Consider the following 27,723-nt stretch of genomic DNA (forward strand, 5'->3'; position numbering starts at 1 on the left):
CTTTCTAAATCCTGAAAATAATTCTATTAATTTATTTTGTAAAATATTATATTGATTGTCATCTAACTCTGTATATATTCCAACTTTTCCTTTTGTTAAATGTTCTTTTAAAATTGATTCTAAATTATTTTCTAAATCGAAAAGGTAAATATAAATCCTTTTATTTTTATGTTTTAATTCCATATCCTTAGTTTTATGATGTGTTAAAATAATTTGAGTTTTAAATCTATTTACGACGGTTTCCAAAATTGGAATGTGGTCATGAAAATCTTCAGACTGTGAGTGAACGGTATCCAAATCGTCTGATACATTATTATATAGAGAACTCGTAGATGCATTTATCATGTTAATTTCGTTAGTGTCTGCATTAATTCTACTAAGAAAGTCCGCTACTGAGCTGTCTTAACCTTTAGTGTAGGAAATATTTTTGTTGAATTCACTTAACTTGATAAACCAACGCTGTAACCTTGGACTCATTTTCTCTGCGATTTAATGAAAAGCCATTTTAAGGGCTGATGATCTGATAGAATATCAAATTTGACACCATACAAGTATGGTCTAAAATAATTAGTAGCCCAAACAATAGCAAGCAGTTCTCGTTCAGTAGCCGAATAATTTTTTTCGTCGTCGTTTAACGTTCTACTCGCATAACATAGTGGATGATTATCCTGTTGTAAAACAGCACCAAGAGCATCTGAACTTGCATCTGTGACGAGCTGAAACTGTTTAATTTAACGACTTTTTTCAAGTATCTAATCATTGTTTAAGCTATTTTTGAAATATCTTTTATAATTTTCCGGTAAGAACCAGTAACACTAAGAAAAGACTTAATCTGTTTCACAGATTTTTGGCAATTCCAATTTCAAAATTTGATCGATTTGGCTTAACTCCTTCAGGGGTTACTTATATGACCTAAGTGCAAAGTTTCTTTTGAAAAGAACTTGCATTTATTTATTTGGATCTTTAAATTTGCCTGACGAAGTTTCGTTAGAACTCGGTTTATATCATTAAAGTGCTTTTGAAGACTTGTCGAGAATATCAAAGTATTGTCTAAATAGACTACACATATTTTATTAATAAAATCTTTCAATAGTTTGGTGATAAACCTTTGAAGTGTGGCAGGCGCATTTTTTAGTCCAAATGGCATTCGGTTGAACTCGAAATCTCCATATGGAGTGGAAAAGGCAGTTTTCGACCGGTCTTCTTGTTTAACAAGAATTTGGTGAAACCCTTTTGCCAAATCAATTGTAGTGAAATATTGCGCTCGACCCAATTTATCCAAAATATTTTCAATATTTGGTATGGGGGGATTTATCATCGCTTGTAATATTGTTTAATGCCCTGTAGTCGACAACAAGCCTCCATTTCTTTTCACTTGGGCTGTCTAATTTTTTAGGAACGACCCATAAGGGACTATTGTATGGTGAATTACTTTCTCAGATTATACCTTGTTTAAGCATGTCGTGGATTTGCTTACATATTGTATTTCTTGTTCGTGTATCTGGGGATAACGATATATGTATTTTCGAATATACCGGCCTGTCTGATACAGTTTTAATTTCGTGATTTATTATATTAGTATTTGTTAGAGTCTGTCCTATGTAAATTAGGTCCTTATACTGTACTTGTTAAGAATTTTTTTTAAACTGACTTGCTTATCCACATTGATCTCTTCTAAGATATGAATTTCATTAAAAATTAATGGCTGAAAAAAAATTTATTTTATTACCATTAAGTGTAACGGTTCGATTGTACTGTCCAAAATTGCATTGAAATATTTACCTTTAAAGTCTACTAGTTTCCAAGTCATAGTTGCGTTTTCATTAAATTCAAAAGGAACGTTTGTGATTATTTCTTCTGTAATATAAGTACTATTATTCAATGAATTAAGGCAAATATTTTGTATAAGTTGTATTCCTTTATATTTTACTAATTTATTTGTATCGAGTAGCGATGTTGTTGCACCAGTATCTATCAATGCTAAAATTTTTTCGTTGTCAATAGTTAATTCTACTAACGGTAATGATTTCTTGAGGCTGTTGTAAAAAAATTCAAATTGTCATCATTATCGGAAACCCAAGATCCACACTGAGCATCTGCTTGTAAATGATCTACTTCCATAGGTGACATGTTATTCACGTCATTGTTTCTGTTGCGAAATTGAGCGGAGAGAGCTTGTGGATTATTATTACGAAAATTACCATTATTTCTCATTTGAGAGGGTTGGTTTAAAAAAGCATTATTGTTGTAAGAGTTAGAAAATCTTCGAAAATTTGTATACCTATTCGAATTTTGATTATTAAATGTTCGAGAAGGTTGTTTATGACAAACTTGATTTTGTGTTGGAAAATTGCAAGGAAACATTGAATTAGGATATTGCAAATTTTGATTACACTGATTAGTATTATACTTATCAGAATTTCTTAAATTAGTTTTAGTTTCAGTACGAATCAAATCATTTTATTCTAATATCTGAAAACCATCCCTAACATTTCTAACTTTAGAATTAATTATAACCGAAGCTCGGTTTATATCAATATTATTTAAAAAAGTACGCAAAATAAACTTATCAATACGTTGTGGTTCATACTCCACTGACTTCTCATTGTCAAATTCAAATTTTTCGTTGATTTTACAACAAATATTACAAAGTTGTGTATAATAACTTACAATATTGTTATTGATAATTGTATGTGCACATTTAAATAGCTCGTCATATGTCTCCTTCACTCCAAAGATTTTATTAACGCTCGTTTCACATACACCTTCGTTGGCGATGCACCCAGCGTTTGTAAAATGTGAAGAGCAGGACCTTGTAATTTATTGAGAATTACACGTTCATATATGTACGTTTGAGAGTAGGTTGCTCTCTCACTAGAGTTTGTATTGACTCCTCTTATGAATGATGATAACGCATATGTATTGTCGCCTTTAAATATCACAATTGATTGAGCATCTTTGATGATGTCGCTCGCAGTTAGCTGCAATGCCATGATGCACTGGTAATTCCAATATTTTTTGTTGCTACTTCTGCTTTTCCAACCATCTCGCTAAATAAACGTCGTTGTGCTAATAATTGTGTTCGTGTACGTTGGAATCTCTAACAAATGTCGCAGATTCTCACGTCAACGTCACGTCAGAGAGAAGGGAGTAGCGTTTTTCACTGTTTAGTTACATTGCGCGCCCATAAGATAGGTCGTCCCAGCTGACATGACCCACGATTCTGCGTTGTTCACTAACCAGCCTATAAAACAGCAGTCGTCGTCGTCGTTTATACACTCGTGCGCGGTTATTATAAATGTTGCTGTGGCTGCGCTGCTACCGTTATACCTATGCTGTTTTTGTATTGTTGCATCTGCTGCTGATACGTTCAAAATGCAAATAACAAAGAAACCGGCACACAACTATTTGTCTTGATTTGTACAACACCACTGGAAATATACACACCGAATCTGGCTGCTGTACCCTTTTAATTTTTCACGTTTGCTTTACGTTCCAAGTTCGTTTTTTACGTGATACGACTTTGTGTGAGAGGACCCACAAGCTTTCTTTTTTAATTACTGCTTTAGATTTTATGTATTTTCCAATATTCAAAATTTTATTCAATACATTTTTACGATTTTATCTTTTTATGAAGTTTGTTTGTTTTTCTTTGAATGAATTATATTATAAAGATCTTATTAAAGCTGAGAACTATTTCATTCTACGAAAACTATTTTAGTCTGATTATATTTATGTAGAGTTTTCACGTATTTATATGCAATTTTAAGTACTATCTTAACTATCTTCATATATGTGTATGTGTGCATGTTCATATGTTGGCTAGTTTTTGAACCTATTTTGTGTGACCTTGGGTTTGTTTTAATGTGAGTACATTTACAAACAGTTGCTAAAATGTATTCCAAGAACCCATGGGTTATCATATGCAAACATCTTATCCTTAGTAATGTTTGTGTTATTGTCTGTTGAATGCTATTGTTTTGCATGACAATGCATTTTAAGTATGGGTCTGTTTATGTATTTGCTTTGTACTGCCTCAGCGTTGGCGAAGATAAGCCTGTTCAATACATTTGAATAGTGAGAATTACACAGTTTCATATCTTATCTAATATGTTGAATATTCTGAAGTATAATAATATTAAATATATTGATCCACATGACTATATTTGGTTTAAGGCCTGTGCTAAGTATTCGTTTACAGGTGTAGTAGGCTAAATACGTTTTGTTTATTCGTTTATCAATGTTAATTTTCCATTTAAGTTTGGTATAGATTTCAACACCTACGTATTTTGACGTGGGGGATAGAGAAATTGTTGTACCACTGAATGAAGGAAGATTAAGTTCAGGTATTTTTTGCTTTACTCATGAACAGCATCAGTTCCGTTTTATAGAGTTTACACCTAGACCCATAGGTGTAACCTTCATAAGGCTCTCCATAATCTCACTAATTGTGGAAGGAAACATCCCTGATATCATCAACACTATGCAAATGCTATTTATTTCACTCCTTCTCCATTAAGGTGAAGTAGTATTCCCTTCTGCCCTATTACCCATAGCAATGGGGAAAGGAAACCTTCCTGAGGAGTACCTCTCCTTACGTAGCTTTCTTTTATGTTATCGTTCTTGGTATGAAAAAAATTGGATGCTTGCCTTAAATATTTTTTACAGCATTGGAACCGTTGTTTCTGCATAATTACGGGAATAATCCCAACCGGGCCAGATGATTTAAATGACAAGAAGACCCAGTCTGGAGTACTCTTCGCAACTTTATATCGATGTGCAGAAAGATTTCCGTGAGTCTGCTTCTGCTTTCTTTACTGCTTCTTTGTATTGCTTCAAAATGTCTTTATAAGGTTGCCATATTTTCATCCTATAACATTCATAGAATACTTTTCTTAAGTGGCTTCATGGTTTCCTAACTGTTAAAGGTGTAGATTGGTTGAAGAATGTGGTTCTACCTATTCATCCAATTCTTGCACAGTGCTGATTATATTTTGTGGTAAATTCATCCTACGCTGTTTTTCGGGGATTTCGATATTAGCTATTGAATTTCTCGCGAATGTTGAAGAGTACCTAAGAATGATGTTGTTGTAGCGAATACTTAAGCCCCGTTAGGGTTGTAAGGATTAGATAAGTTTTTGTTGACGTCATCCAACGGTAGACCGAAGAAACGTGCTGTTTTGACGGGGTCGGACCAAAGGGAGAGGGGTGTCAAATGAGTAGGGCTAATGGGGCAAGTACGCCATTCACTGAGAGTCTGTGAAGGTATTGATGGCTCCACTGTGAATAGTGGTCAGTGCTTGTCGGATGTTAGTTAACTGGGAGCATACGGGCCTTCACTATGTAGGTGTTCGATAGGAGACATCCTGTCGTAGTCCGGAGTGCAGAATTCCTACAGGTCTGAAGTTTCTTCGTTTGTGTTACACTGCATCCAGGCGACCATATTGTTGCGGCGTAGTTAAGGACCGGCCGGCCGATTGCTTGGTAAGTTGCCAACAACGTATCTTTGTCCTTTCCCTATGTGTTGCCGGCTAGCGACTTGAAGATTTTGTTGCAGTTTCTGGACTTTCAAAAGTCACACCTAAAATTATAGGATTATTGACAGTCGGAATCTTGACACCATCGACTGCAATCATCAGTGTACAAGGTGGTGGAAGCTCCCTCTGGTTTCTGTGTAAGTTTAGAGGTATAGAAGTTTAACAATACTCGGGAGAGGACACCACCTCAGTTTTGATTTTTTACCTCGTACGGATAATTGACGACCGCTCAGGTATTTCATGGACCATGGTCCTCTTTTTAAGAGTAGCTCCCGGCAAACGACGCTTACCACTCAAATAGTATTCTTTGTTGACTGTTTAGCCGATAGAAAGGAATTCGGAATGCACCACACCTCTATTATCGAAGAAAACTGTGATATGATTTGACTTTTAATCTGCTTGGACGTGTTTTTTCAGCTTCGGCTCACCTTTGCAACGATATTCCGCCGATAGATCGTCTGTTTTTCGATGGTGATCATCTTAAGTAATAATACTTTTCATGACATCATGATGCTCGGAAAGCATTATTTCACAATCGTTAAAACGACGTTGCTTTTCCAAAAAATTTAGAGATTTTGAAAATAATCGAGCTTTAACTTTTCTTAAGCCCACATGATCTTTCAAAAATGGTTTTCACTGATCCTTCCGATATTTCAACAATGCTTGTAAGATTTCTAACTGTCAATCGTCGATTCTCCACAACCAATTCCTTTATTTTATTGACGTGTTGATCATCAGTTGATGTTGATGGTCGTTCTGGGTGTGGTTTATCTTCAACGCGTTCTCGACCCTCTTTGAATAATTTGTACCAATCAAAAACACTTGCTCGTGACAAACAATTATCACCGAAGGCCTTTTCCAACATTCTCATGCTGCACACAAAATTTGATGGCACTTCTTTGTAGAATAATTTCACTCATCGTAAAAATCGCCGAATACACTTCATGTACTTCAGAAAGACAAGCGTATACTAAACACTAAAGATAAAGATGTGACAATTTGCACAGATGTACCTGACAGTCGTACCAAGTTAAACATTTCGCCGAATGGTTTTCGCGTGAAATTTAAATTAAAAATTCGTCCTTTTTTATATCCACAATAGTGAGTAAGTTTAAACATATAAAAATTGCATTTTTTTCTATGTCAGAAGAATACACGTTTTGTTTATGAAATGCAAGAATGATGCAATTCACTTTGTTTTTATTACAACATTCTGCTGACGCATAAGTTCGTTGCCCAGCCACTGCGGCCAGCAGCGGTAATCCGATAACCTGCCTATGTCGTAAGCGACTGTGTGCTGATTCGGCAGCATACACTTATGTGCCCTGATTTTAGGTTCCATTACCGTTCAATAATACTTTTAAGTTCAGCCTGTATCTTGAAGTTAAAAGTTTAACAGTAAAGTACTAACTCCAGCACTTACCGACTTACATTTATAATTGGGATCTGTTGCTGCTTATCAGCTTAATTACTAGCTCCGGCCCTTGCCGAATCGCTCGAGAAACAAGGTAGAAACTGTAAAGATTTTGTCAAAAAGCAGCAGGGTAACAACAGCCATCAAAATAGGAACAAAAAAGAATACCATGGGCAAGTCCCAGAGCCAATGGAAGTTGATTCATCTTCTAAGTTTAGGCAGGCTACCACTCCTCCAAAGCACCAAACTAGTTGCGAACAGGTGAAAAAGGTAAAATACGTCAGATACGGCAACAGGACCAAGGCGACAGCGATTGAACAATTTTGTTCAGAGCGCCCCAGATTCAGAAGAATATCAAAAGTCCGCGGAAGCCGCTGTAATTGAAATCGAAGACAGTCAGTCCTGTCCCAAGGGGGCAGGCCCATTTGCATGGTTTCACGCACGCTAAAGAAAAGAGAGACACACTACGCCACGAATGAGCGAGAATTGTTAGCTATTGTCTGGGCTCTAGGTAAATCACAAAATCACCTCTATTGAGCAAGAGAAATAGATATTTTCACTGATCACCACCCCTTACGTTTGCCGTCTCAGATAGAAACACGAATGCAAAAATGAAACGATGAAAGGCATTCATTGATGAACACAACGCAAAAGTGTTCTACAAACCAGGCAAAGAAAACTATTTGGCGGATGCCCTATCTCGGCAAAATTTAAACACCTTACAAAACGAGATGCAGTCAGATGCTGCAACGATTCACAGCGAAAATTCGTTGACCTACACGATCGAAACGAAAGAAAAACCTTTACGCTGTTTAAAAAATTAAATCGTTCTTGAAGAAGTAAAATTCCCATTGAAACGAGTTATCATACTCTTCGGCCAAAAAATACCTTATAAATTTCTCAGACAAAAACACCTTATTTGAAACAATAAGGCCACTCATTAACACAGATGTTGTAAACGAAATACACTGCGATCTACCAACACTAGCCAGCATACAACATTATTTGGTGCTAAATTTCCCGGCAACCAATTTCCAGCACTGCGAAAATATCGTTGTCGACATTACAGATAAAAACGAACAAATGGAAATTTTCACCTCCGAACATAGCCGCGCGCACAGACCCGCCCAAGAAAATACTAAACAAATCCTTTGCGATTATTATTTTCCAAAAATGACGAAGTGAGCCTATGAAATAGTAATAAATTACAAGATACGCACTAAAGCAAAGTACGATAGGCACCCCAAAAAACAAATACTTGGGGAGACACTGTCCATCATACGCTGGAGAAACACTCCACATTGATATCTTTTCAAATGACAAAAAAATGTTTCTTACTTGCATTGACAAATTCTCTAAATTCGCCGTGGTACAGCCACTGGCGTCTCGCACAATAACGTACATATGTATGTAAAACCGCTAATTATTCAGCTGTTGAATTTGTTCCCACAGACCAAGGCAATTTACTGCGTTAACGCAGCTTCTTTTAATTCGGAAACTATCACCCTGTTGAAAAACGGGTACGACGTCAACATTGTGAACGCACCACCACTACACAGTTGCTTAAATGGCCAAGTGGCACGCTTTCATAGTACGCTCGTAGCCATAGCCAGAGCGTTTCGCCTACAAAAAAGTCAGACGATACAGTCGAGTTGAAATTAAAAGCAACAATCGTATACAATCGATCTGTACATTCGGTCACAGACCAAAACACCCATCGGCATAATACATGCAGCGTCCAGCGAACATAGGCCGGCCATTAAAAATAAAATTGCCAAAGTCCAGCGCGATAACATTGAAAGATCCAACCCGAATAGACAAAACAGGGTACTTGAGGTAGGCGAAAAAGTTTTCGTAAAAAATGACAGAAGATTAGGAAATAAAAGTTATCGAAAAAGCAAATAAAAATTTGTTTTTTTTTTTGAAAGTGTCACACTGGTATAGCCCCTTAAATAGTGGCTGCTTTCAATTAAAACCTTTCCAATCTATTATAAAATAGCATTTTCATAGTTTACGGTGAACCAAATAATTAACAATAAAAAAGTGAATCAGTTGACACCCCGCATTTGCAGGAAGCACTATTAGCATCAAATAGAATAATATATCAAATATCGAACTTTGTATTCACAATTACACTAGCCAAAGTGGTTATTAAAAATCCCAATATTTTGGGCCATGATGATTTGAAATCAATAACGCGGGTCAACACAAAATTTGACAATAACTTTAAGGGAGTGAATTTCCGTGTTTTAGGTCGTAATTAGACGAAAAAAAAAATATATGCCAGGAAAAAGTTTGCTTTTTTTTATTTAGGAAACCGCTTTAAGGATATTTTTTAAAATATGTGGTTTTAATTTTTAATTGAAAATGAAAATGAAATCACTTAAAAAACATTTTTATTATTTTAATTAAGTTTTACTATCAAAATAAATTAAAAAAAGTAAAAAATAATTTAAAAGTACACACTTTTTCTTTTATGTTCATAGCTACTATCTCTTAATAAACCCCAAATATAGTATTATTACTAGTATTATTACTATAACTTTTACAAAAGCAAACTTTATACGAAAAAAGGTATATTCTTATCGTTTTTTTCATAATTAATCAGAAAATCATAAAATAAACATTAGGACAAAGAACGAAAATTTGTTTGTAGAGTCGTGTAATGAATGAACATCCTGCCCAAATTTCCATAGTTAGCCTAACTGAAAGTCTTTCAGTCCGAGAATATTGTCCATACATTAATAACGTATCATTGAATGAAGCTGATCTTTAAGAAAAACACCATCTTCCCGGTGATACACCAACACGTCAGACTACAGCTTCAAAATGATACCATAGCCGAATGCAATTTACTAGCGGTAAATGAATGCGTAAGGACGTCCTATGTCGCCGTCTGTAAACTGGCAGCGCAAGACACCTGTGCACGAGCATTGCACGCCGGAGACACAGCCCTCAGCCGCACCCAGCCATGCCACCTAAGGCCTATAACACAAGTCGATAACGGCATAATTATTATCAACGAGAGGAAAGCGAAAGATAGCACAGACGATGGTCCGGAGATAACCACAAACGGGACACATCTCATCACTTTTCTCTCTTTTGCAACAATCAACGACACAAGGTATCTAAATCGACGCGAGATGTGAAACAGATCGCCAGGCGTAGCAGGGTCGCCTCTACTCAACATCATCAGCCACGATCCAGTACTAAGCATGCCCCAACTGCAGAGGATGAATAACTACATTTTGCGCGCCATTCAAAACTTCAAGGATGAGTTGGAAACCGCCGGATCACATAAGGTTTGGCTTGCAGCAGGCATCATGCTCTATGTTGTTGGCATTGACTTTATCATCGTTTGGCAAGACATTATTGATTTTAGGTTCAATTACAGTTCAATATTTTTAAGTTCAGTCTGTATCTTGAAGTTAAAAGTTTAACAATGAAGTACTAGCTCCGGCACTTACCGACTTACATTTATTATTGAGACTTGTTGCTGCTCATGAGCTTAATTTGTACAAAAATATTATTTTTACTTCTTACTTAAATAAGGAAAATTAAGGAGACAAGCACTTTCCTTTTAAAAGTATATTTGCTGTATTGGTTGGAATAAATAAAACCATAAATAAATGCATAATTACGAATAAATATCATATGTCATAACTTACTTATTTTATAAAGAACGATTTTTTTTAAATCTGATCACTGTTTCCTCGTGAATTCATCTCTATAATTACTTTTATAAGTTGTCAAAATTTTAACTACCTGGTACCTGCTGACGACAGCATTACTCTACGGTACTCAAAAGTACAAGGGATCAAATCGATGCGTTGATCAGCGCCTTGAGAATGCCAAGCATTTTCAGTACCAATTGGCAGTGTGGAATGGACACACTAACCACCTTGGTAGGGTTCGAGGCCCATCTAAAACCTCTGCCGTACTATGGGTCCGACACCCGGTTGCAATGCAACTCCACATTGAGTGATCGAAAACTCTTCCCGCATTTGGGTATAAACCACAACCACCACGATACTCCCCTCAGGGCCTACCGCATGAGCAGGTTGGAGCGAACTCCAAGGGCTCCTGCTCGCCGTGGTACCAGAATTAAGTCTCCGGTCAGACCTCGTAGCCGAAACTACTACCAGTTGAGCTTCCATACTGCTCTGGACTGGTGACCAGGGGGCCTATTCTGTAACTCGATTCGAAAAAAAAATTTACTCGAATTCGGATTTTGTATATTCTGTAACTCGATTTTCGGATTTTCATGCCAATTTTCGGATAAAATATTCGTTAGCTTTTGAGTTGTAGAAAGCAAAAACGAAAATTGTACGTAGTTATTCTGGCACAGGGTGGTACAACTTTCGCATAATTATAAAGTAGATCCGAATTTCGAATAGAATACATTTACAAATCGAGATACAGAATAGGGCCCCAGGGTGTAAAATTCGGACATTCGGATTCACCACTATAAATTTCAAATTCACCCAAAAAAATGATTTTTGCAGTTGTCTATCGCAAATATTTTTTTTTATTACCCGCCACTGGGATGTCAAGTCTTTTTCGCCTCGATGCCTGAATTTGGTATCCCCGCAAACCTAATACGGCTGTGTAAACTGATATTGGGCAACAACAAAAGCTCCGTCAGGATCGGGAAGGAACTCTCCGATCCGTTCGATACCAAACAAGGTTTCAGACAAGGCGACGACCTTTCGTTTGACTTCTTCAACCTACTTCTGGAGAAAATAATTCGAGCTGCAGAACTAAACAGAGAAGATACTATCTTCTACAAGAGTATACAACTGCTGGCGTATGCTGATGATATTGATATCATTGGCTTTAGCAACCGCGCTGTCAGTTATGCTTTCTCCAAATTAGATAAGGCAGCGAACCAAATGAACATGGTTGTGAACAAGACGAAATATCTCCTGTCATCAAACAAACAGTCTTGCGACTAGGCACCCACGTCACTATCATGGATAATTTCTCCTATCTTGGAACCAGTATTAACAGAAGCAACAATGTCAGCCTCGATATCCAACGCAAAATAACTTTTGCCAACAGGTGCTACTTCGGATTAAGTAGGTAATTGAGAAGTAAAATCTTCTCTTGATGAACAAAACCAAAACTCTTTAAGTCACTCATTATTCACGTCTTTCAATATGGTGCAGAGGCATGGACGATGACGTTACGAGTTTTCGAGAGAAAGGTTCTGCGAAAGATGTATGATCCTTTGTGCGTTGTCCATGGGGAATATCGCATTCGATGGAACGATGAGCTGTGTGAGATATACGATGGCATTGATATAGTTCAACGAATTAAAAGACAGCGGCTACTTTGACTAGGTCATGTCGTCCGAATGGACGAAAACACGCTTGCTCTGAAAGTATTCGACGCAGTACCCGCCGGGGGAAGCAGAGGAAGCGGAAGACCTCCACTCCGTTGGAAAGACCAGGTGAAGAAGGACCTGGCTCGCATGGAATCTCCAATTGGCGCTATCTTGCAAAAAGAAGAAATGATTGGCGCTCTGTTATTAGCTCGGCTATAACCGTAATTCTACGCGAGTAAAGAAAAATAATAGAAAAAGAAGAAGAACAACTACGCGAAAGTACTGTAGTCAACTCGGGTTTTGGTTCGACTAGGGGTTTTTTTTTTTAAATCGCGGCCAAGGCCGCCAACGCTCAAAGCAGTACTTCAGCCATCCCGGATATAGGCTTCCTCCCAAACTGAAAAATTTACAGAGCTTCGGAGCTGTGGAGTTATCGCCTCTATTACATATACTTATAGCGGGATTCTGTAACCAGTCTCTAGTCTCTATTTGAGTCATTTTGAGGCAAAATCTCAATTAACAGGTTCTAGCGTTAGTCTCAAAATATTGAGACTAAAAAGAGCTCTTGTCTGCCATTTTGAATATACTGAATAGAGATCATCATAGATATTAATCGATTGTCGTTTTTTTATATTTTGCAGCAACTTAAACACGAAAAGATGAAAAATAAATCAATTTTACATACATTTCGTAAATATTATGAAACAAAGTAAACATATATTTTAATTTTTATTGATAATTATGTTTTTTGACTATGTTATAGAAAATTTAATATTTGTTATCGACATATTTATTTTCATTCAAGTGTAAAAACATCTCTGAATAATGAAATGTAATAGATTTTGTGACTGTCACTTATAGAATAGCAAAATCGTCTCAAGTCTCAAAAATTGTCTCGTAACTTAAAATCTCAAATTTAGAGACTTGAGACTGTCTCACGTTACAGAATCGCACGGTTAAATTGCTTTTAGAATATACTAGTATAAACCCGCGCCCTCCGCTCGCTTTTTGTTGCCAAAGATATCATTTATCGTGATAACAATATAATGGAATAGTTAAGTTGGTAATCTACATTTTTTATTGACATCGTAAATCACTTTAAGAATAGTACATAATGAACATAAATATATATGATGTAACAACATCTTCGCAGTCTCTGCATCTGCATCGTATATGCTTCTTGTTATAGTGAATAACAGTGTAGGACTAGGCTCGAAAATCACGGCTAAAACCCAGGTGCTACACTTACGAAAACACAGACTTCATCGTTCCTTTTAAATTTTGCATAGTTCTGTGCAAAGCTTCAGGAATATTTGTCAGCTATTATGCACTCATCTCAAATTATGATTCCACCTTTTCTTATTCATTTACAACTATCACTATAATTCATATAAGTATATGTGTATGTAAACAAAAACCACTGTTCCATGGCAGTATGTGTGTGATTTAATTTTTTATTTTTGAAGAAAAAATGTTCAAGTGCTTCTTACATGAATATTGAACACATGCTTATGTTTTGAAATATAACTTTTTTTATTTATGAATTGTTATGACTTTTAACATAAAACGATAGAAAGTAGCCTATGCCCGTTCCGAGGTCCCAAACTACCTCATCACCAAATTTCAACCAAATCGGTATAGCCGTTCTTGAGTTATAAATATAGACATAAATTGCGAAATCGAGGGTGGTTTTGCGAAAAAGGCAAAGCAACGTTAGCACCTTCCCCAGGACTGAAGGAATACCCGTGCAAATTTTTACGTCAATCCGTGCTGTGGTTCGGGCATAATGTGCGGACATACAAAAAAGGCGTTTAATTTTTATATATAAGGCTAGAGGACCCGTCCAAGCTTCACTGTGGCTGATACATAAATAATACTACTACTACTACCATCTATGTAATTACTATTAGTTGGATTATAACTATTAGTTAATGAGATATATCATTTTTGTGAATCAACTTGTGTTAGTTTATAAAAAATGCATCATAAAGCATTTCGTGTGTTAATAAAGCTTTGGTTTTTGGGGAAAATACTGTTGAATTGGGTTCAGGGAAATCTAGCGATGAAAAGATATTTGCTAAGCTTAAAGAGGCGAAAGCTCTGTGCAAAGTGGGTGCCTCGCAAGTTCATAATTCAACAAATAACTGATTCTGAAACGTGTTTGAGTGCTCTTTAACCGTAATAAAACCGAATTTTTTAATCGGTGTGTGACAATAGAAACATAGCTCCATCACTTTTTACTTCTCCAAACGACAGTGATTCTAGTGGAATGCACATGATGAACCGGTTCTCAGGCGTGGAAAGACGAATAGTCGGCTGGAAAGGCTTTGACATCGGTCTTTTAGGGTGCTCCCTCACCATCTTGGTATCTGCTATTCTATATACAATGAAATGCTATCATATCTTTTTTTTAATCATAATGGCCTTAGTTTACCTTGATTTTATTTGTAAAATATGTTGTATGTACTGCTGTGTAGGCCCTTGGTCGCGTTCTCTTTCACCCAGAGCTCTTGAATCAAGCTGATGTCGATGCATCTCATATAAGAGGGTTGAAACACTGTAAGAGCTTTTCGCTTAGCTCCTCTAGAGAGGGCAGCCAAATACGCACACGAAGTCTCCTTGGGATATTCTTGGCGGTTATAAGCTTGAATTTGAGGCCTACGAAAGAGTAGCTTAATTTAGCGACTTTACTCGAAAGAAAAGCCAGTGAGGCCTGGTTTGCGCTCTTGACCTTGTAGCCTCTAAGGGTTTCTGTGAAGTCAAACTCCGGATGGGGACTGGCCGGATTGTCGAGTAAATAGCTTAAAACTAAGCTTGGTAATCTGAAATTAAATAAAAGTATATAAATTTAAAATTTTAATAAATTTAAAAAATAACTTAAAATTTACAACATAGTAGAATTTAGTAAAAATAATTAAACCTGACGGTGGAAAAAAATTTAAGAACATTAAAACTAACTTTAAAAAAATTAAAAAAATAATTAAAATAAATAAAAAAAATTGTTTAAATATATAAATAAATAATATAGTAATTTTAATAAATTTAATAAACAATTTTTAAAGACAACAAATAATCCGAGCTCAATTTTAAGTATTTGGGTTTCCTGTGCAACCAAACCAGCGCTGAATTTTGACTGGTGGTTTTGTATTTTTGATCATACATATCTGTGTCGTTTTGTCATAACATCTTAAGTCTAAAAATCGTGTTTGGAGATATTAACGATTTTGTTTAAAGTCATGTTGCTGCAGTTAAAAAAAAATGTTTAGCACAATAAAAAGTTTAACTATAATTAAATTAAAATTAGACAAGTTTTGAAAAATAGCTTGTTTGAAGGTATTGTTTTTTGTTGTTTTGTACCTAAGATGTTTTGTAAAACGAAAATAACTAAGAAACGATGTCTTAATTAGACTTAAGATTTTGTTACGGACAAAAGAGCTTCTGTTAAAATTGAAACAAGTAAGTAAAAGGACATCCTAAAACGAAAAAAAATCCAAAAAATAAAATGTTTAAGTTTTTTAGCTTGTAAATATTTGATTGTACTATATTTAATCGTTGCTTTCATCGTTTTCGTTTAGATCTGGATGACAGTCTATGACTCTTCTGAAGATAAGTTCAAGCCTCTATAAATTTCATCCACTATCGGCAGCATATCTATAATATCATTTTTCTTTTTTGTGTTAATTTTTATTGGTGCAACATAACAATTTTTTAAATCTTTTATTTTGACGGAATTGATTCCTCGCTTTGTTATATTAATGCACTTGAAAGGATCACCTTCACTTAATGATGTTTTAAAATATATTTTTCCGTATTCCTTAGTAAATCTGAACCATTTAATGTCATGCCAATTGAATTTATCACCGTTGTCATCCACTTTACGCCAAGTAAATACACTTTTTGATGCGAAGGCAAAATCATATACATATATTTGATTGATCCCTTTCGTTAACTAAAAATTTTTTCTTCACTCCGACTGTTATTATAAATTGGTACCAATCACGAGGATGATGGATTTTTATTGAAGATTTTTTTTCTTTTTCTCTATAGCAGCGTGGTCACTATCGCACTCCATGTGTGTGTGTGTCCAGGGACCGTGAATTTATGATCTATAATGCTTAAATTGTTTTCTAGTTGCATGAAAATAGAAAACATAGTTGCAACGAAAGAGTTTTTGTTTTGGCCGGGGCAGCAGTCACTGTAGAAAACAATATGATTTACGTTTGCATTTAATTCCAGTAAATGAGTAAACACGCATGAAGCTATTTCGTTTCCACCTCTTTTAGCTATTGCTTCATGCCACATGTAGCATATTAGTTGATTTGTTGCACAGTCATGTATGGTAAGGTTAAAGGTATAAAGGCCTTTGTAGAATGACAGTAAAGTTCTCAACAGAGGTGTAGGAAGGCACTGTTGAAGATCGAAACAAAACACTTAGTTTATTATCATTTAGAGATTTTTCTTTATCAGTTTTTTTAGCATCATAAGCTTGTTGTGCTATATTGAAATGTTCAGTTTGCTCTATTAGAGATTCAAGTTCCTCAGACTTGGCAACTTGTATTTTACGTTGAAGCAAATCACATTTGTGGCAAGTGTCAACTTTAGGTTTTTTAAATTTTAACTCCTTCTTCAAGTTTTGACTTCACAACTGTTTTTATGAACTGCTCGGTTTCGGACAACGTGAATCTTAAGCATTTTTGGCAAACTGAAATTCTATTACCACTAACCTCAAAAAAGTAGTAGTATTGTTTGTGAATGATTTGCTGTTCCTCGTATGTTATTTTATCAGCGCATCTTTTCTGCAAGATTACAGCGGGTGCACAATACGAACAGGAATAATTTTTCTAGATGCTGAAGTATAACTTTCCCCGAGATTTCTTGATTCTTTTCGCGAGGTTTTCTTTGGAACCTCTTTATTTGCAACACTTTCCGAATTTTCCAAAATTTTAATTTTTATTATTACTATCCAATAAATGAGTTTAGTACTTACAACTTCGCTCTCTAAATCTGAGCTTGGAGCAGTGCCATTACTTATATCAAAATTTGGATGAACAACCGAATCATCACTAGAAAAATCAACATTGCTCACATTGCTTATGTCTAATAAGCTAACTAAATTTTTCCACTTCCATTTTAATAAGCAAATACTCTTAACAGTTCGACAGTATTTCACCAACTGAACAGCTTAAGGGGGAGCCTACTTTAGAAACTTAAAAAAATCGATTATTTTTTTTTTTGCTTAAATCTCTTTAAAAATAATCTAAGAATATGTTCCCAAAGTTTTTGATGGAAAGCGAAAACTTTGAAGGTCGATTTCTCGGTTTTTCATTTTTACGATTATTCTTAATTGGCGGGCAGGATAGAAAAAAAGTAAACGTCCTATCGAAACGAATCAAAATGCGTTGTATTTGGAATTAAATTCTCTTCTAGGTGAACCTAAAATACCTTAAGAAAGTTAACATTAATCCGGTTTTTAAACAATTTAAAGTATTTTTTTTTAATTCATTTTTTTTTATCTGTGAAAAATTGTTGAATTTTTCACTTTTTGTTGAATTTTCTTGGTTCGACTAGGAATTACACTATTTGTTTTTTTGTTTCAAAATAAAATTGCGTCCTGCATCTTGCCCGCCACACACACACTCGAGGTGCCTCCGTAAATTTCTTCAAACATGAAGAACATCTAATGTATAATAATAAAAAAATTTGAGAAGACTCTTCAAATATATAAGAATAAATCCTAAAAGTTTCATTTCAATCAGACATTTCTTTCCTTTACAAAAAAATCCTTGAAAATATAGATTTTTTGAATCCTCTAAAGTAGGCTCCCCCCTTAAGTAGAAAAAGAAACGGAATGAACATACACAAAAAGAACCTTATGTTGATTTAAAATAGCAGATCATTCTAAGTATAATTTTTCAATTTTTGGTACCATTTTCAAGCCAAAATGACGATTTTAGACGAAAAAATCGACCTATTTGTTATTGTAAAATTGTTAGTAATTAAAAAAAACTCGACGTCATTCGAGAGCTATATACTCGTATATGTAGAATATTTGTACAAAATTTCAAAACGATCGATGCAGTAGTTTTTTCTGTAGGCTGGTCACCGACTTTAAAAATGACATATTTGGGAAAATCGATTTAAAGTTTTGTACACTCAGCGCAGGTAGCTGGAAGGAGCGCAAACCCAAGTTAGAGGTACCGTTATTCAACTTGCTGTAACTTCGTTAGTTTTTCTCCGAATGACCTAAAACTTTAACACAATATTCTTGAGATGTTGATGGTTCAGAAAAAAAAAATTAAAAAAAAAAAATGAAAAAAAGTTGTCAAACCTTACCATGATTACTATCCGCACTTTTTGTGTATAAAATTTGTTTATTTGAAATATTACAAATAATAACAATTATTATTACCACCTAGCTGGAAAAAAAATAAATTTGTATCTATTTCATATTAGAATTGTCGCCTATGACGGCCACCTGCAGGCTGTCTCTGGGCACGCTGCTGAAGTCCCTTATCAACTAGTCAGCTTTGTTGCCTGCCTTGGTTTTTTAAGCAGAGTTCCTTCACTTCACCGTCAAAGCTTTAGTCGTCTAGGTCTTAGATGTTGTTGTTTTTTTTCTTGAATCTTTATTTGTGTTCATTCTGTTCCCACGAGTCAACCGGAAGGGATTGGCTTTAAATGCAAAGTCGGTATGTTGGTATGGGTGTCCTCACAACTTCACAAACAGGAATGGGTGTAAAACCAAGAGGTTCATTCATCCATATCCTAATCTGTGGAAATATGAGATATCTCTCTTAGTTCATAGTAGGAATATGCGTTCTCAGTTAGGTTGCGCCCAATACTATCTTTAGGCTTTTTCGCCACGGTAAGACGACCAGCGGTGGAGATGAATAAAATAACTCAAATTAAAATATGGTTGAAGTTTAAAGTAAGTTTTTAAATACGAAACTACTTCATAACATATATACTTACAATAAAGAACCCAAAAAGGTTTATAGCCTTTTAAATTTAATATTTTAAATTACTTCTAGGATAAATTAACACAAAAAAATTTGGAAAACTTCAGCAACCAATCAGTTTGAATCTTTTCTGTATGAACTTTCAGTGAAAAATATATTTATTTTCAAAGATTAAGAGTGCAGTGAAATGTGTTTTTACGACACATTTTAAGTCGTTTCATTTAACCTTTTTCATTATAAACGCATAAATTAAGCTTATTTTAAAACTTTCCAAAAGTGTTTACGTGTAATCTAGCAAATGGGACTATTTTTATACTCTTGCAACATATTAATACAGAGTAGAATAGTTTTGTTCACCTAATGGTTATATGTATCACCGTAAACGAATGGAGATAGATAAAGAGTTATATATAATACATATACGAGGTGTGTTCAAAAAGTATCGCGAATTTTATGTTTTTTCAAAAATTATTTATTTATTCATGAATATCTGTTTTGTCCCCTTCAAAGTAATCCCCATGAGATATTATACACTTGTGCCAACGGTTTTTCCAATCTTCGAAGCACTTCAAAAAATCTTTTTTTTTTTATCTTCTTCAGCTCCTCCTTCGATGCCGTCTTTATCTCGTCAAGAAAAGCGTAACGTCGTCCTTTCATGGGCCTCTTCAGTTTAGGGAACAAGAAAAAGTCACAGGGGGCCAGATCTGGGGAATACAGTGGCTGCGGCATCATTAGTGTGTTGTTTTTGGCCAAAAAGTCGCGCACAAGCAACGATGTGTGAGCAGGGGCGTTATCGTGGTGCAATTTTTTTGATAGGTAAAAATCGAAGACGATCCAAAACACGTGCAAGCAAAGCAGCTGTCAACAATTAAATAAACATTCGAAATGGCCGAGCTTGTCGGCATGAGTGAGAAACATGAGTACCAACATAACGCCACAAAAAATTCGAAATTCGAATATACGTAACCCCCGAAAATTCAAAATTCGCGATACTTTTTGAACACACCTCGTATAAATAATAAGGATGACGAGACAAGTTGAATTCCGGGTGACTGTCTTTCTGTCCGTCCGTGCAATATGTTTCTACAGAGTATAATAGTTTTGTCCACCTAACGGTTGTAAGTATCACCTAAAACTATTGGAGATTAATAAAGTGTTATACATATAATGGTTTAGAAGACGAGTCAAGTTGACTTGAGCGATACTTTAGATATCTGGGTGAAACTTAGTAGACATGTCTCTTGGCGCCATAAAAAGTTTGGTATTGTAGATAAGCGTAATCGGATCACTGACACATCCACATAATGCCATTAATCGAAAACTTATAAAGTGCCATAACTAAGCCGTAAATTAGGATAAATAATTCAAACTTGGAGAGAATCCTGTCTTGATAATAGTGTGTATGAATGTCAAAAATTTTTGAACTTCCGGGTAAGTTATACTATGTTACAGTACGAAAAAGAAGTAAATCGAACGACAACCACGCCCACTTCCCATATCACATAATTTTAAATTCCATTTCCAGGTAGCGAAATTTGGACCTCAGTATCTATAGTTTACTTATTACCGTAAATATCGGTCAATGTGTGAGATATATAATTAAAATTCAGGGTAAATCGGTTCATGACAATAGTTTGTCCGTGTGTAAAAAATGGGCTGAAATTGGTCAATACTTCGCTTAGCTCCCATACACAAAGTTTAATTGAGAAAATAACCTAAATATATTTATGATAAATATTTAATTGTATCAAACTTTCCAAGAATAGCTATCAAAAATTCAAATGTAAACGAATAAAGGTGAGTAGAGAAAACTAAGAAGAATGCTTCGTTTGTAAGGATTATTTTGAAAACCACCCTATGGTTCTATTCGATAAATATTTAAATATGGATGCATAGAATTATTTTAGTAGTTTCACAATAGTATTAAAGCACGATCCCAATTAAAAGCTATCAACACTGACTCATGATAAATTTAATATATTTTTTATATATTTAACAGGACCCGGTGGTTTCTCGGAATACATACTTTACAGGAAATCCTGGGAAGCAAAAGGATTTGGATTTACTTTACGTGGCCCTAATGACTTCAAATTAGATAAATTTTTTGCCGGTTCTCCAGAATCATTTGACACTTACTACGGAGTCAGAAAAGACGGAAATATATATTTTAAAGACAATCAAGACTCTTTTGCAGATTACGTGCTAAAGCATTGTGAATCCGGTGTTCATTTCGTTATGGCAGATGGAGGGTTTTCAGTTGAGGGTCAAGAAAATATCCAAGAAATTCTTTCTAAGCAACTTTATTTGTGTCAATGTTTGATGGCACTAAAAATCCTTCGAGTTAACGGCAGTTTTCTTTGCAAATTATTTGATTTATTCACGCCATTTAGTATAGGATTGATATTTTTAATGTATAAATGTTTTGATCAGATATCTATATTGAAACCTAATAGTAGTAGACCGGCGAATTCAGAGCGATATTTAGTTTGTAAATGGAAGAAACCAAATACTGATTATGTTTGTAAGTACTTGGATCACGTCAATGACATTTTAAACTTGGGTAAAGAAGATGTTTTAGAAATTGTCAACCAACAACACATTGTATCTGATCAAACTTTCTTAGATTATATTGTTAAAAGTAATAATGACATTGGACAAAACCAAATTATAGGTTTGAAAAAAATTGCAGCATATTGCAGAAACACACAACTTAAAGAAACTAGACAGTCGGAAATAAGAAAACGTTGTCTTGAACTGTGGGGACTTCCAGATAAGCTTCGACAAGCCCCAGAGTCTAAAACCCAAGAGAAATTTCTAGAAGAAGCTCTAGGTGATTGGAATGATAAGTTATTTTTTAATTCTTTGCCTACAGAATTACATACAACGGAATGCATCCAAAACAATATTAACAGTATATATGACTGGTATTTTGTCCCAGTTGGACGGGCCGAAACTAGTATTAATGCTTGTAGTATGTTTTTATGTAAATCTAAGGGTTGTTTGCTACGATATAGTGACAGCAAAAAATGGGAACCCGTAGAATATATATTTGACATATCACCGAAATCAATATTTTATGGCGAAATTGTTTACGAGTATACTGGTGAAGGTAGAACTCAAACCAGATTATGCGCTTTGCACATTATAGATGCGATAATGCTTGGAGGAATAGATATACGACGTTTAAAACTTTCAGAACGTTCTCGGTTATGCCAAAAATACTCTCTTAGTCTTAATAAGCCATTCAAAGATGGCAATTGTAGTCCTATTCGCAGCAAATGTTTATATGAATTAAAATATTTAAACAATTTTTTTAACGATATGAGGTCACATGTTTTGAAAGACAATTCAATCCGCCTAGGTTTAACTTTGTCATCTGAAAACAAGTTTTTTGTTCCCGGAGGCATTATGTTGTTTTGCGAAATTTTTCACAATTTTTTCTCAAGTATGTCCCATTCAACTCATAAACTGTATTATTTCAATAAGCAAACGAAAACATCGTTTTACAAAAATTGTATGCCAAATGATATACTAAATACTTTGTACGCTTCATTTAGAAATAGTTACCAAAGACGATTACTGTGGAAATGGACCAATTTGAAGCAAGTTGAAGAAAAATGTAATCATCGAGAAACAAATTTGCTCTACCGAGAAGATTTAACAAAATTTATATTCAATAAAGAAAAAAATTAAAAAATAAATTGTATTTTAAGCTTAATATCGTAACTAAATTAATTAAAATCATATAAAAGTGTTATATTGTGACATCTATAACTAAAATATTTTTCTTAAAAGTCTTTTCAAAAATTCCTATGTGTACATTTTAAATAATTTCACTTTAGTGTATTTACCAAGATGTACGTTTATTTAACAACATGTAAATAAACCATTTACTGATTTCTTTACATCTAATCGTCTGTGTTTTTTATACTCTAAGTACTGTTTTGAACAAACTGTCTATAAAGCCATTTGCCTTACTAAATGAACTCAGGATATATAATTTCTTATAATAAGACGATCATTATAATTCAGTAATAACTTTTCATAACGATAAGTGTAAATACAAAACTCCAACGAGAGTACTTAACACAAAAATAAAATTAAAGAAGAGCGATAATATGGCGCCATATTCCGTTACTCAGTTCAAAAATACTACATTTGCATTTAATTCTGAGAATAAAATATTGTTACTATGTAACTCCAGTTTTAGGGTATATTTCGTTTAAATTGCCCATTTATTTTCAATATCTTTTTTGTGTATTAGAAAATAATTAAGAATTAAGTTATGGAAAGCTTATAGGATGTGACCATTAGTAAATAAAATACAACAAACAAATGTCAACAATAAATCCGAAAGCAAGAGCCAGCCTATGATATAAAATCCATTCAAATTTAAGAATAAATGAAGTTTTTCTTTACTTTGTAATAAATACACCTAATACCATTTTTGTTAGAAATATATGATTTTAACGATTTAAATTACAACCCTTCTTTTGTAAGAATGCGTATTTTTATAGCTGATAATGTTATTGATATGTAATTGAATCTTACTTCCCCATTAAACGTTGAATTAAACTCATAGTTTTTTAATTTGATTCTCGAACTAGAATTCAGCAAATACATATGTATGAGGGTTGACTTTTATATTTCGGTATTTGGCAACACTAGTGTTACAATTTGGAAACTTACAATTTTATTTAAAGTTTGACATTTTTTATGGTATACAAGTTAACACGTAAGAATTGCACTTTTTGTTTGTGAAATGAAAGAATGATACAATGCACTTTGTTTTTATTGCAACATTCTGCTGACGCATAAGTTCGTTTCCCAGCCCCTGCGGGCAGCACCGGTAACCCAACATCTGCCGGTAACACAACATTGCCTTCTTATTTGACGCTGAAGTGACAATAACATAATCGTCAGAGGACACAATATAATTCCGTTACAACATTGCAATTGAAAATATTAATGTAGAATTAGACAGTGAAACACAGTGGGACACAGAGTAATACAACTATCAGGAGAACGTAGAAGTTAGCGATAGCCACATACGAAGCGACATGAATATTAATTCAGTGCAAGAGCTAATGCAGATCGCTGTCAGCCAAGCAATGGCGCAGCAAGGACAAAGATTCCAGGCACAGCTTAATGATATGAGCTCAAAAGTTAACAATTTGTGCGTTCAAGCGCCACAAGTGGTAGTTTATTAAATAATTTCGGTAAATCCAGGAATCAGGTGTGATATTCATCTCGATATAATTAAGTAAATTCCCGAGTTTAGCGGGGGTGTGAAGAGTAAGTGGAATGGAGGCGATCGGCCGTAGACGCGTACGAGCTGTTTAAACCAGCAGCAGCACGCATTACCAAGCGGTAATAATCATCAGAAATAAAGTAAGATAAAACTTCGCAACGACTATTGAGGCAGGGTCTCGAAATGGTCAAGCAAGGGGAATAAAGCCTCATGGAATATAATGATGAGGTCGAAAGGAAGTTGACCCTAGTTACAAACAAGATTTTAACATCACACGAGGTGGAACAGGCTACATTGCTCGCCGATGAGGTCAGGGCAGATGCACTCCACGCCTTCTTTTCTGGCTTGAAAAAGTCCCTTGAGGCTATTGTTTTTCCGACACAGCCAAAAGATTTAGCGTCTGCATTCGTGCTAGCCATTGAAGCAGAATCGAGCAAGAACGCAGTATGTTTTCGACATCCTGCGCCAAAGCTATTTCAGAAAGAGAACAGACACAGGGAAATAATAGAAATCGGTCGCTCGAGAAACAAGGTAGAAACTGTAAAGATGAACCCCCATTTTGTCAAAAAGCAACAGCTATCAAGATAGGAACAAAAAAGAATACCATGGGCAAGTCCCAGAGCCAATGGAAGTTAAGAACCGACTGTCAACAACCCAGTTGACAAAAAAGTCCTTGACAGCAATAGAAACCGAAATAAACGGTTGGTAATCGACATTAAGAAGCTAAATGAACGAACTAAAGCCGACCGATACAAAATGCCTAGTATACCAATGATCCTAGCGAACCTAGGAAAGACGAAATTTTTACGCGTCTAGATTTAAAATTCTGTTATCACCAAATTTATAAATTTATCTAGCGGAACAAGACCGCGAAAAAACAGCATTCGCAGTGAACTGCCTGAAGCATTTTTCAAAGAGCCATCGTTGACATATGTAGATGATGTAATAATCTTTTGTAAAAACGAAACTGATCTTGTGCAACATATTGATACGGTCTTAAAATGCTTAGCCGATGGAAACATAAGAGTAGCGCAAGAAAAAACTAAGTTATTTAACTAAGAGAGCGTCGAATCCTTATGATTTCTAGTGACCCAAAACGAGGCTAAAACTGACTCTGAAAAGGTCAGGGCGATACAAGAGTATGCTGAGCCGAAAAAGAACGCGCCTTAATTTTGGCAAATGGGCCATCGAAATGGCTGAAAACGAACTTGACTTTTGGCGAAAACTCATCATGTCAGACGAGGCACATTTCTCGTTGAATGGAGGCGTAAACAAGCAAAATTGCCGATTTTATGCCACCGAAAATCCTCAATTAATTGAAGAACAGCCTCTTTACGACCAAAAAGTAACAGTTTGGTGCGGTGTTTGCGCGAATATGATCATCGGACCGTATTTTTTCGAAGACGATGATGGAGCCACGACAACAGTCAATGGTGAGCGTTATCGAGCCATGATAACGGATTTTGTGATACCCATTATTCGCGAAAATGACATGGATAACTTCTGGTTTCAACAGGACGGGGCTACATGCCATACAGCTCGACCAACAATCAATTTATTGCGACCATTTTTCCCCGGGCGATTGATATCGAAAAATGGTGATGTTGACTGGCCACCGAGATCACCAGATTTGACGCCACCAGACTTTTATTTGTGGGGTTATTTGAAATCCAAGGTATACGCTAATAAGCCAAAGACCTTAGCTCAACTGAAAGCCAACATTCGACGTGAAACAGCCGCCATATCATCCGAAACATTGGCCAAAGTCATGGAAAATGTCGAAAAAAGAGTGCATTTAGCTGTCAAAGCTAAAGGTGCCCATTTACGCGATCTAATTTTTAAATATTAGCTGAAACAAATCCCCTTGGACCAAAATAAATTATTTTTGAAATGAACAAAAAACATTGTTTTCTTTTGTTCTTTTTTTTAGAAACAAATGGGTCAACTTTAAATGGCCTACCCTGTATTTTCACTGATCACCACCCCTTACGTTTGCCGTCTCAGATAGAAACACGAATGCAAAAATGAAACGATGCAAGGCATTCATTGATGAACACAACGCAAAAGTGTTCTACAAACTAGGCAAAGAAAACTATTTGGCGGATGCCCTATCACGGCAAAATTTAAACAGCTTACAAAACGAGATGCAGTCAGATGCTGCAACGATTCACAGCGAAAATTCGTTGACCTACACGATCGAAACGAAAGAAAAACCTTTACGCTGTTTAAAAAATTAAATCGTTCTTGAAGAAGTAAAATTCCCATTGAAACGAGTTATCATACTCTTCGGCCAAAAAATACCTTATAAATTTCTCAGACAAAAACACCTTATTTGAAACAATAAGGCCACTCATTAACACAGATGTTGTAAACGAAATACACTGCGATCTACCAACACTAGCCAGCATACAACATGATTTGGTGCTAAATTTCCCGGCAACCAATTTCCAGCACTGCGAAAATATCGTTGTCGACATTACAGATAAAAACGAACAAATGGAAATTTTCACCTCCGAACATAGCCGCGCGCACAGACCCGAAACATAACGAAAATACTAAACAAATCCTTCGCGATTATTATTTTCCAAAAATGACGAAGTGGGCCTATGAAATAGTAATAAATTACAAGATACACACTAAAGCAAAGCGCGATAGGCACCCCAAAAAACAAATACTTGGGGAGACACAGGTCCCATCATACGCTGGAGAAACACTCCACATTGATATCTTTTCAAATCACAAAAAAATGTTTCTTACTTGCATTGACAAATTTTCAAAATTCGCCGTGATACATCCACTGGCGTCTCGCACAATAACGTATGTAAAACCGCCAATTATTCATTAATAATTGTTGAATTTGTTCCCACAGACCAAGGCAATTTACTGCGTTAACGAAGCTTCTTTTTAATTCAGAAACTATCTACTTCTTCTTTACTGGCGTAGACACCGCTTACGCGATTATAGCCGAGTCAACAACAGCGGGCTAGTTGTTTCTTCTCTTCGTTACGTGGCGCCAATTGGATATTCCAAGCGAAGCCAGGTCCTTCTCCACTTGGTCCTTCCAACGGAGTGGAGGTCTTCCTCTTCCTCTGCTTCCCGCGGCGGGTACTGCGTCGAATACTTTCAGAGCTGGAGAGTTTTCATCCATTCGGACAACATGACCTAGCCAGCGTAGCCGCTGTCTTTTAATTCGCTGAACTATGTCAATGTCGTCGTATATCTCGTACAGCTCATCG

At 35.4% G+C, this 27,723-nt stretch overlaps 2 protein-coding genes across 3 annotated transcripts in view; both read left to right on the forward strand.

Moving 5' to 3' along the window:
* The window catches only part of LOC105227372 (cap-specific mRNA (nucleoside-2'-O-)-methyltransferase 1), a 54,847-nt gene extending 31,036 nt beyond the window's left edge, over positions 1 to 23,811 (forward strand). Inside the window, exon 2 of one of the 2 annotated variants that reach the window (XM_049454644.1) lies at positions 19,837 to 21,214. In XM_049454644.1, the coding sequence (XP_049310601.1) occupies positions 19,837 to 19,910 (74 nt within the window). In that variant the 3' untranslated portion in view covers positions 19,911 to 21,214. Of the gene's footprint in view, positions 1 to 19,836; positions 21,215 to 21,235 lie in introns of those variants that run through there. The other variant, XM_011206691.4, reaches the window with a different exon arrangement.
* LOC125778137 (uncharacterized) overlaps positions 1 to 27,723 on the forward strand; it is a 598,414-nt gene that overhangs the window by 188,157 nt on the left and 382,534 nt on the right. The window lies entirely within an intron of this gene.

Source organism: Bactrocera dorsalis, chromosome 4, assembly GCF_023373825.1.
Source record: "Bactrocera dorsalis isolate Fly_Bdor chromosome 4, ASM2337382v1, whole genome shotgun sequence".
NCBI classification, from domain to species: Eukaryota; Metazoa; Arthropoda; class Insecta; order Diptera; family Tephritidae; genus Bactrocera; species Bactrocera dorsalis.